Source organism: Rissa tridactyla, chromosome 2, assembly GCF_028500815.1.
Source record: "Rissa tridactyla isolate bRisTri1 chromosome 2, bRisTri1.patW.cur.20221130, whole genome shotgun sequence".
Classification (NCBI taxonomy): Eukaryota; Metazoa; Chordata; class Aves; order Charadriiformes; family Laridae; genus Rissa; species Rissa tridactyla.
The window spans coordinates 52,233,258-52,245,135 of NC_071467.1; the positions used below are offsets into that span (position 1 = coordinate 52,233,258).

The 11,878-nt window shown below is 34.9% G+C and overlaps 1 protein-coding gene across 6 annotated transcripts in view; it reads left to right on the plus strand.

Annotated features, from left to right (window-relative positions):
• The window catches only part of ESCO1 (establishment of sister chromatid cohesion N-acetyltransferase 1), a 32,966-nt gene that overhangs the window by 5,528 nt on the left and 15,560 nt on the right, over positions 1 to 11,878 (plus strand). For all 6 annotated transcript variants that reach the window (XR_008464624.1, XR_008464626.1, XR_008464625.1 and 3 more), the window contains 3 exons: positions 299 to 410; positions 1,644 to 1,707; positions 3,863 to 3,977. Coding sequence is in view for 3 of the 6 variants with exons in the window: in XM_054189430.1 (XP_054045405.1) it covers positions 299 to 410; positions 1,644 to 1,707; positions 3,863 to 3,977 (291 nt within the window). In the remaining 3 variants the exon portion in view is untranslated. The remainder of the gene's footprint in view (positions 1 to 298; positions 411 to 1,643; positions 1,708 to 3,862; positions 3,978 to 11,878) is intronic.

Here is an 11,878-nt window from a genome sequence, read left to right on the forward strand (position 1 = left end):
GTTCTCTATCTGAATGGGCTTCTATTAAAATTTAAGATCTTAAGGACAAAGGTGCTCTATAGGAAGTATTTTACAAGCTTATATATAAAATGAAACCGATTTTTTGCAAAATTAATCCCACGAACTTCAGTATGGACCAACTAATCATTTGTATTTTGTTTGCTCAAAATAACGTAGGAATAAGAAAACTGGTGCTGTATTCAAGATGTTAATACTTAGTTAACTCAGTGATTTTGTTAATATGTTAGAAGTATTAAATAGTTCAGGTTTTTTATTTAATGTTTTCTCTTTTGTTTAGAACTTTCGATTACATTTGGAATCAAGTCCAGAAAGTTCTCCAGTAAAGTATGTTACATCTCCTAAACCACCAAAACAATTAAAAAAAGAACCTGGAGAAAGTGAACCTCAAGGTAACTGTTTACTACCAATTCTTCCTCTGCTTGTGGCCAGTTGTATGGGAAGCATAATTCTTCCTTTCAGATGAGTGCTTCACCAAGTAAGGTACAGTTGATGCAGAACTAAATTTCTGGGATTGGAAGTACTCACCAGCGTTTTCGTATTTCTTTGTGTGTCTCACCCATTGCCGCTTTAGTAGCAGCGAATGTCCTTTTTTCTCTGGGCTGTGTTGTGGGAAAGAGAGGTGTCTATTTTTCTACCCAGCTCTGCGTTTAGTGAGTCTTCGTGCATGAATATTTTAATGCTTAAATATTCTTCATTTGAGTAAAAGTGAAGTGACAACTTTAAAAAACAACCAAGCAAACAGAAAAAACTCCAACCGAATCCTTTCCTTTTCCATGTAATAAAGTAGTAACACTTCTGTGTTTCAATTGGGTTCTTCTCTTGGATCAATTTCTGTTGAGGATTCTCTGTTGGCTACTGCTTCCTTTGAATGAGTATCTGCATTTCTTTCTCCTAAATTGTTTTACTTGATCTTGACCAAATTATTAATTGAGTATTCACTCTCCTGTTCTTATTACCCAGCCTTTATCAGCCCGTGAATGCAATTTGTTAAACCTTATGATGAGTGTGATGTGAATATTTTGACTTAAGTACATTTGACTAAAAAATACTATTGATGGATCACTAACATATCTCTTAATTAACTTCCCTCTTAATATTTCATTGTATTGCTTTTGGGTTTTTGATTTGTAGGGGGTTTTGGTGTGGTTTGAGGTTTTTCTTGTTTTTTTAATCTGAACCTGATTTTGAGCGCACTGTTAAGAGAATATAAAAAAAGTTTTTTCTTCCTTTTGCTCTTCTTGATTGTTTCTTTTCCTTAAGTGTTATAAAACACACCTTGGATGGGGGCATACTATACACTTATGATTCCAATACTATACATAGAGCTATTTATATGGATGTCGGTATAAACAGATTCAAACTCCTATGTAGTTTCAGTGCTGGCCTTGTTTAACTGCTGGCAAACTGCTCTGCAGAACTACTGTGGAAATGTTGAAGAAAAACTGCATATTTTTTATAGTATATATATAGAAACACTTGAATACTGCCTCAAGGTTGTATCTTTTTTTTTTAATTGGAGGTGAACAAGTTATAACATTGTCACTAATCACTATTTGTGTAGCTCAAATTTCCTTTGCAACTAAAAACTTTATAATGAAGTTGTAATCTTTGATTAATTGTAGGCTTGGCTCCCAAGCAGTTGACGCAAACTTCATTTACAAATCAAACTTCTGAAACTGAGAACAGGTATGGTATTTCATACATTATGAAATTACAGTAACCTTCCATAGAGTTATGAGAGGTTGTATTATAAGACTAACAGTTCTATTGTCTCCCAGCCTCAACTTTCAGTTTCAAATAAGTGACTTGTCTTTTATAAAAATAGATTTCATTTTACCCAGTTATTAAGGGGTGTTTTTATTTTGTTAAGAAAACTATTAAGCAAGATATTTAAAACTACACATTTATTTTAAAAAGTAGAGTTTAACAGAGTTGGGAAGACGTTTCTAATGGTCCCTTCCTCAAATCAGATGATAACCAGAGAGTACGGAAAGGGTTTACTACATGATTTTAATTTACTGAATTATTTCATTTACTTCTGGAAGAGTTTTCTAATTCTTAGGTTATGGGAGTCTTGTATATATGAAATCTTTTTAGGTGGGGAAGAGGGGATTTAATTTGGATTGTTTTTTATTCCTGTGAAATGAAGGTGTCAGCTGCCATATAGAAAATGATATTTGTTCTTACTACTAGCAGTTCAGATTTTATGTTTTATCTTTGATGGTGTTGACTGTTATAGTTTTAGAACAATTCTGATATAGTCTCTGGTTTTGGCCAGTTACAAGCTAAATACAATAATTTCTTTGTACCTGATACCTTAAACAACAACATAGTTGGCATAGTGGTTAGTATATTGATACTGTTTTCTGTATTCATAATGGAGACAAGAAGAAATGATGCAGAACGCTTTCAGTACCTCTATCTGAGGCCAGATTAACAATTCTGACTAACCAGGCCCTTTGTACATGTTGGAAAAACTCTTCTACTATGTAATTTCTCAGAAGATGGGTGGTAAGGTAGATGTAAAACTAGCTAAATGAATATTTTTAGATTTTTCAATAAATACTACTAAACTTTGATTTTTCATATTTTTGTTCTCAACTGCCAAACATCTTTATGGTATCTACTCAAATTTATTAACTTTATTACCTGAACAAGGCCATATTGCTTTACTATTATTTGGGTATACATTTTTCGTATAAGATCTTTCTTACCCTGCTTTCTGGTTGCTATCCAAGATTTAAGCCATCATTGTTTCTGTGGTACTGTTGCCATAACATAGAGTAATGTCCATATCTACAGTGTAGCTCTCTTTAGGGCTTTGTAAGAAAAGGTTGCGTCAGGAAAAGGCAAACCTTGAAGTAGCTACCTAATGCAAATTTTAGGGCACATGACAGGAATAAAAAAATTAGCTTTGATTTAGCACAAAAAATGCTGTTTTAAAAATGTCTGGCAAGAGTTTTTATTTTTGAAAAAGGTCACTGAATTAACCTGCTACATGTACTACAGCAGCTGCTACAATTAAGTGTTTGGCCCAATATCTTTAGTTTCCTGAGAAACAGAAAATATGTAAATACCTAATTGAAGTACGAGTATTTTTGTGTGTGTTTTGCTTTGGTGATCTCCACAAGTCTTATCCAAACCTGGAATTAATGTTATTTTTCCCCTGAATATAGTATTAAGCTCATAGTTTAACTTTGTTTTTGAAGTATTATAGTACTTTGCAGTATTTCTTTCAGTCACAACAAGGGGGAAACTTAAACTGAGTAAGAGAGATTCCAGTGATACCCATGCATTTATTCCTCAGGTCCTCTTCTCCCTCCTTTCACTAACAGCCATTAGAAGAGAATAAGTTTGAATTGAATTTGAGAGAATTAGGACATCTGTTTCTTATTGCCTGCTTATATTTGTGGGAATATTTATATGGTCTTCTTTAGCAGCCTGATGTATCATACCTAAAACTAGAAATCTAAACTTTATATAGGAAATACATAGCATTAGGCACCATCAGTTATGCCCTGAAAGTACCTCAGTTAAATGCTTGTGTTAATGGTTGTGACTAACCTTCCCCAGTTGATTATAAATTTAGTATTTTACTTTTTTTCATTTAAAAAAAACTTGTAATTAGGCTAGTAACAAACAGGGTTTTTTTGTTAATACTTTTATTTCCTTATTTTTCCATTTGAATTATAAATTAAAACATATAGGACTGTGTTTTCAGTAATTAACTTGGATTTTCATCTCCTTAAAGTTGGTTATGCTAATCACAATGGCTTTGAGTATCTAGGATGACATGTATAAGCAGTCCCATTTTTAACATGAAATATATTTATATTTCAAGCGTTCCATTGTCAAATCCTTCATTAGCATCAAAATGCAGTAACTTCCTACCATCTGAGGAACATATTCAGAAGCTAAAAGAAGCAGGAAAAGATGGCGATAAGCAGATGATCATAGTAAGTAAAATACCCTTTTAGTAAGGCTTATATCTTCTTGAAGAAATTACTTTTGAATTTGCAGTGCTGTGTTTTTATGAACTTGTCTAAAAATCATTACTTACACATACTATTATTGCCATTGTAAATGATTTCTGAAAGTAGAACCTGTACTAGATTTTCATTCAGTATTGACAGAAAAAATGGCGGCAGACAGACTTAACATTTAAGGGTGATTCTTGTTAAAACAAATTTCTGCATTTTTAATAGAACGGCTGTTCAGTAAAAATACAGTTGTTTTAGGGAAAATGAACTTGTCTTTACTTATGTGCAAAATCTCAGTTTAACATTTTAGAATTACAGGAGGAGGTGCATCTGGCAGATGGTGTGCAAAATTAGTATCGACAGATTTATTCCTGCATCTTTCAAATGTCCATTGTTCTGAGACAAACGTAAAGATCTTCCAGCAGGAATACTAGTTTGGTTATTTGTTCTTACCTTTTTTTGCTATCGGCTACCAAATGCAGGTATCTCTTTTAAAACAAGAAAATGCAAAATGAGAAGGAAGAGTGGCACACAGTCATCCTTCTATCTTGTAGAATCACACAACTTGATAGTGAAACGATTAGAGATTTTGGTTATGTTTCATTTTGGGTTTTTAATAATCCACACATCAGGTAATCCTTGAGAAATGAAAGTCTGGACCTGGGAAGCTACAGAGGGAGAGGAATCCAGGCCATTAGGAAGGAGGACTCTGTAGTAAGCTTCTTACAAAATTACCCCCCTTGCATATATAACTTGTGGTCTAGCTAAATTGCAATTTTTTCATGTAATACATGGATTATACACACTAAAATATTAACTAAAATAGAACCAGATGAATTCTGAACACTGTTTTGTATACATACTGAAATATTTTAAAATCAAAGCTTCTGAGAACTAAATTGATAAACATATCCTTGATTTGCCTGAAGTGATACAAATCTAGGCATTTGAATGCCTAGTCACGGGATAAGTGAACCATATCTAACATTTACAAAGTATTTCAGCTGTTGCCCCTTTAAAACTCATTTTACCAACAGAGTTAAAATGCATTAAGATTATTGCTATCAATGCTAAGATTAAATAGCTATATTAAAAGGACTATGAGAATATTCCTTTTCATTTCAGTAAAGCTAACTTAATTTTTGTTCATGCGGTAATAGAACTTGACTGAAGAGATGCTAGGATCTTTGACAAGAAATGCATAACTTTCTGCTTAGCTGTTGAAGAGAGGTTGTGTAGCTCTCCTCTACAGTATTCATACAAAGAGACTCTTTGCAATTTATTGACTGTGATGGTAGTATTCTTGTTTTCAGCCCAAATTAGGAGAGTAATATTTTTTCTCTAAGTATTCAATGGTAAAAGTTTTAAAATTCTGCTAGGTAAATAACTTAGAATACAAAGAATGGGTCATCAATGAAGAAGACTAGGGAAATAAGAGAGACCTAGTTTCTTGTTTTCTGTATGTATTTCTGGAAAATGTAAGCGAGCACTGTATTTAATTTTTAAATGTGAAAGTAACAGCTTAATAATATCTGATATGCTTCATCACTTCATACAAATCTAATTCACTTTGATTTCATTGAGTTCAGAGTAGGCTTTTTGTTGTGTTGAAAGGGCTTTTTGGTAATGCTTGTGGCGCTCTCTACCAAGAAAGCATTAGGTAAGGCATTGGTCTGTTATTCTTTTCCCTGGGGAAAACTGCTTTTAGCATTGTCAAAACATATAGACGAACCCAAATATTTGTTAAGCCATTTTGTAAAATACTGTCCTTGACATTACTTACTGTGGAGACGAGACATAGTTATGTCTAGAATAGTTTGTGCTAGCATCTGGAAGGGAAAAATCGCTAAATTGACTTCTGAAGTACCAAACTTTGCTCATATAAATACTCGAAAGATTGGAGATTAAATGTATGTAATAAAACAAGGTACATTTTATAATTAAATTGCAAAACTTTCAAAGGTGTTTATGTACTTCTGTAAAGATCCTCTGAGAGCAGAGAAAAGAATCATTTGGTTTACAAGCTGTTCAGGTTGAAATTTCTCCTCTACAGAGAGGAGTCTTACTACACACATCCAAATCACTTGAATTAGCATTTCATAGTGCCTGTAAAAAATTTTATAGTTAATAGCTAAAAATAATTTTTATTTCAAGTTTCTGGTGCATTGTATTAAGAGAAGCAGTTTCATTATTCTTTACCTTGGACAAAGTTGGGTAGTCATGCTTTTATTCTTAGCAAGGAATGTTTAGCTTGCATTTTGTTACAGTTTTTTTAAAAAAATAAAATGCCTGAAAGGTGCAATTTTGGGCTCTCTACTGTGAGATCTGATTCTTTTGGAGATCTGCCAGCCCATCTTGATGTATGTACAGAATCCTTTTTTTTTTCTTCTTGTAAATGAAGCAAAAAAGCTAGTTGGGCTTAGTTTGACTTACCACATGATATGCTATCTTTGTTTTGATATTTTTTTGCTATTGAATTTTCCTAGTCTTTTGAATTTAAGTTTGACATCTGTCCTTTTAATTGCCTTTATAGTATCTGAGGCTCAGAGTCTGTGATGTTACAATGCTGTCTGTGTATTCTAACCTTTTCATTTCCTGAGCTATGTTTAGAGAGATGTTATGGTAAAACTAGTCTTTGTTTTTCATGTTATGCTTTATTTTTTTTATATTTAAAACTTTAAAGATGTATCTTACCTTCCTTTTTCTCCCATATGATTGCTATAACAAATAGATTAATTTTCTGGTTTTCTTAAGTAATATAATCTTTAACAAGCTTTAAGGCTATTTGACTGTAAGAGAACTGTAAAATAATTCAACTTCATTTGTAGAAGAAATATTTAGTAGCTGTACCTGCAGTGTTCTCTTTCTTGGTACACATCATGTAGTTATCTGAGCAGCTTTCAAACATAAAATTATCTTCATTTGTAGACGTACACCTAAGACAAAAGATGAGTTGTTTCTGTTTTCTTCAGATTTGCTTGCTGTCACACATCTTAAAAAGCAGGTCTCTTCAGAGCATAGAACTTATCTGAAAACAGCAAGGAATCTAGTGCTGCAACAAACTTCTTTAAACAAACAGTGAGAGGAAGCAATGGTGTTCGAAGTGATGTGCAAAGATTTAGGTTCAGACCAAGGAGAGCATGATCTGTTTTTCTGGAGGAAAGAAATTAAGATTGATGCTAAAAATACATTTTGTTCCAAAGCCATGACTTAGTGTTTAGAGAAGCAGTGTATTCTGAGTGTTTGTCAACTGTACCCTCTTACACTGCATTTAAATGTTCAGTTGGTAGGTTGACAGGTTACGTGAAGCTCCATATTGGGAGTTTTATAGAGTATTGCACTAAAATTGTTCTTTACTTTCTAAGTACTTGAATCTGATGTGCAAATATGAGAACTTGAATATGAAATAATCTGTTCCTTAAACTTCTGAAATGGAAATAAGTAATAAATGTGCAAAGCATATGTTTTCAATTTTCATAAAATAAGATATGCTGTACATCCAAGACAAGGAGAGTCAATTGTTTGCTTCTTGTAAAAATTCTGCTTGCCTGCCAGATCCAGGTCACAATTTTGACCATAAGAATAGGAATTGATAAAAGCATTAATGCTACAAAGAAATGTTCTAAATAATGACCTTTGAAGGGAAACTTCTTCCATTTTATGCCACTAGGGAGATGCGTTCCTTTGGAAATTAAGCTAGTCTTTTGAAAATGATACCCATCGATTTTAGGAAAGAACATGTAAAAAAATGAACAGCAAAAACAAGTCACTGAAGTGGTAAAAAGATAGTATAGTGAGAGACTTTTCTGCCTTTCTAGAGATCTGAGTTAATGTCTGGGTGCAAGCAAGAATGATTAAATGTAGATTATTTTTGTAAGTAGCAACAAATGGGTGGATCAGGATTGCTTGATGGAAGATGGTTTTGATTCTGAGGTTTGAATTGGTGCTATATGTGGAAGTGATGTGCAGGCTAATTCAGTTCACACATTTGGATATCATATTTAAATTTTTCCTTGCATATATTTTGGTTAAGCTTGAACCCAGTTTCCTGTTTGACTGAAATAGGTATTATATGAAAGAAATATTTTGATTTAAGCTGAAAACACAATCCTCAGTGGAAATAATAAATGTAAAAGTGATTTCTTATGAGCCTGTAGAAGGTTGCATAACAATCATTTAAAGTTGCTGTTTTCTTCCTTAAACTGGTATAGTCTGGTTGGCAGTTTCCCCAAAGAACTGGAGAATGGGTTTTGAGCAATGTTTTGTAGTTCACATTACTTAAGTACTGCCTCTTTTCTTTCCTGTAATCCCAGTAAAAACAATGCAGTGGTTACTGCATAAGTGACTGGGGAGGGAGTTTGGTCTTAAGAGCAGTCACTCTTTCTTTCTTCCTGCACAAACCTTACCCTTTGGGACAGCTCTGCTCTCAGGGGGGCCAGCAATGACCATCCTTTCTTATTGTCACTCCTTCCCATTTCTACTTCACTGCACCAACCCAGCTCTCTCTAGCGAATTCAGGTGGGTTGTGTTTGGTGTCCTTTGTCCTGAAGGTGAGAATATTGTGTGAGGTTAGCTGGGGACCCGATACAGGAGTTCAGGCACCAAGGCTACTAAGGTTGTGTTATGGGTTAACCCTGGCAGGCAGCTAACCACTGTGCTGCTGCTTGCTCACTCCACCCAAGTAGGATGGGGGTGAAAACTCGTGGGTTGAGATAAGGACAGTTTAATAGGTAAAGCAAAAGCTGTGTATGCAAGCAAAGCAAAACAAAGAATTCATTCGCTACTGGCCATTGGCTTGCAGGTGTTTAGCCATCTTCAGGAAAGCAGGGCTCCATCATGTGCGACAGCTGGGAAGACAAATGCTGTAATTCCAAATGTCCTCCCCTTCCTCCCTCTTTCCCCTGGCTTTTATTGCTCAGCATATTGCCATGCCAGGTGGTATGGGATACCCCTCTGTTCAGTTGGGGTCAGCTGTCCCAGCTGTGTCCGCTCCCAACTTCTTGTGCACCCCCAGCCTCCTTGCTGGCAGGGTGGTGTGAGAAGCAGGAAAGTCCTTGATGCCATGTAAGCACTGCTCAGCAATAGCTAAAACATCCCTGTGTTATCAACCCTGTTTGGGTCGCAGATCTAAAACATAGCACCATAGCAGCTGCTGTGAAGGAAATTAACCTTGTCCCAGCCAAAACCAGTATACACTGGAACACTCTGTAGTATTCTTGAATAATGTTTTTATATGGGTTGAGAAAATATTAATTGTCTATCGCAAATAGTGTGCAGATTTGATTAATTATTTTTTTTTCATATTGCTTTAGCTAATGACCAGTGAGGATATCATTTCATGGTGGATAATGATCCTCCATTTTCATTTTTCATATATGTTAAATAAAATTAGATACATCACAGTTATGAAAGCTTCAAGTTGATTTATATCTTTTGGATAAAATAACTTTTCAGAAAGATGGGTACTGGTGAGAGGGGTTTTTTTTGGTTTTGGGGTTTTTTTTGTTGGTTGTTTTTTGGTGTTGTGGGTTTTTTTTTTGTTAAATTCCACAGTATTCATTTTTAAGTGAAACTTGGTTTTGAGTTGGGTCATGTCTTCTGATCCTCCTGGTCAGCAAGGGGATCTACCCATCAGCTTCAGTCTTGAATGCATCTTTTGTTGAAATAGCATTCTTTGAACTTTTCATTTTTTGTGGAGAGCCCAAAAATCTTTGTGTTGTTTCTTCCTGCTCTTGTATTTCCTTTCGAGCCTGCCTGTTTCTATGGCTGGGTTTTATTCTTTGTTCCATGAAAAGACTAGAGGAAAACATAATCTTCCTCTAACTAACACTAGGTAATCAAGAAGGAGGTGACCTAATCTGTGACTGAAGAGAGGGAGAGAGAAAGGAGGAAAAAAAAAAAAAAAAAAAAGGGGGCCCCTTTTCATCTCCTACAGAGGCACCAAATGCCTTTTTTGCTTGCAGGGCTCCTTATTCCACATATGGAGGATCAGCAGACATGCACCTTCTCAAAGAAGATATTGGTAAGACTTTTCTTTCTGTCTAACACAGAATTAAGAAACCCTTCTGGAGATTAAGGCAACATTGTCACAATGTTCAATTACAGTGAGCCTTGAAACAGTGGATCACATATATCCTGTGCTTATATTAATGAGGATTGCCTGATTGCCTGAGATGTCAGGAATTCTTAATTGCCATCTACACATGCTGAATTTGCTAAAGAAATAAAATTATCCTTGCTCTTTATTGTTACTGCTTAGAAAATTGAGTTTTAAATAGTAACACATTTTTCTGCCTGCGACCCACATTTTCTTAAATATTGGTCTGAAAAACATTTCTCTAAGTTCTGAGAGACAAAACTCTTGCACTTCTTCTAGTTGTGACAAGTCGACAGTTTATTCTCCAGTACCCTAGTATCTGATGTTTGCTGAGAATTCCCCCCCCCGCCCAAAATCCCAGTTTTAAGTTATTATTTACTCTCATATGTGGTGCATAAGATGTTCTTGGTTGTTTTTTTGGGGGGGATGTTGTTTGTTTGTTTTGGTTTGGTTTTTTTTTTGTTCCTCCGTCCCCATTAGGAAGGACTGGCAACCCGTAATGCAGTATTATTGTTTGGAAGTATTTTTTCCCTCTTGATGCGTACCCTTTCCACTTGCTTATGCAACGACATCAGGTTAAAAATAGTCAGATTCTGTAGGTGTTTTGTTAAAGTACAGAAATGCATTCTTCATAATTCCTGACTTTATTTTGCACGTCATTTTTTTTTTTTGTTGTAGTCTGCATTGGATTTTACAAAGCTGCTTTTTTTTTTTTTTTTGGTCTGTGGTGTGGCTTTGAAGTAGTACTTCAGTTGCGCAGAAAGGCTATCTTCTTTACTACCCTGAGGATACTGTAAAGTATTTGCTAAAAGTATAGTCAGCATTTATCAGGGCTACAGAGTTCAAAAGATTGTTTTAGATACTACAATGTGGTTTTTCTGATATTCACATAAGAGGTTTTTAATATTACCCTGTGTGTGTAGCCCATCGATACAACCGAATCATGTAAAAATAGTAATATTAGCGAAATCCTTAACAACAACAACAAAAAGATCCCCCCCACCAAAACCCAAACCCACTGATACCAGCAATATCCAAGAAAGCCAGACTGCAAAATACAATATGGCAGTACTATTCCAGGGGAATTACCCGTTCCTGGAGACTTGTGAAATAGCATATGTGTTTATAAGGCAAATGGGATGAGCTAAGGCGCCTGACAGCTTTGAGAATATCCTTGCCTTGTATTTCTCGATGAATTCCTACATAGCTAGGCCTTTTTTGGCTTGAGATTTTTGGTAGTAAACTAATAGACACTTTAGCTTAAATACCTTTAGCTTCTTGATCATTTGAACAGAAAATGTTTCTTGAGACTTACTGCAGTACTGATATGTGCTAAGTATTTAAAGAATTGCTTTATGTAGCTGATTTTCTAATTTACATGTCTTACTTTTTTGAAGTACATTCCAAGCATGGCAAAACAGACTTCCTCTTCACTTTTCTACCCTAGGTATAGGGGATTACATGCTCCATCTTCAAGATAGGAATTACTAAATTCGGTTCAATTGGTTCATCTTAAGATAATTGCCATACATCATCCTTCCTGCTGCCTTTTTTCATCTTTCATGTATAAAGCCTTGAAATGCAGTATGTTTTGGTGGCCAGATGGGTACTTTGTTTTGAACTATAGTGCTGCTTTAAAGGAAGTCTGCAGGTAAAATAAAATGTGTTGCGTTCAATTTTTACACATTTAGAAACCTCATCTTATTCTGAGTTTGCAAATCTAACCTCAGGGTTCATCTTTCCTTTTTCCTTCAGAAAATTAATGTACGCAGGTTTCTTC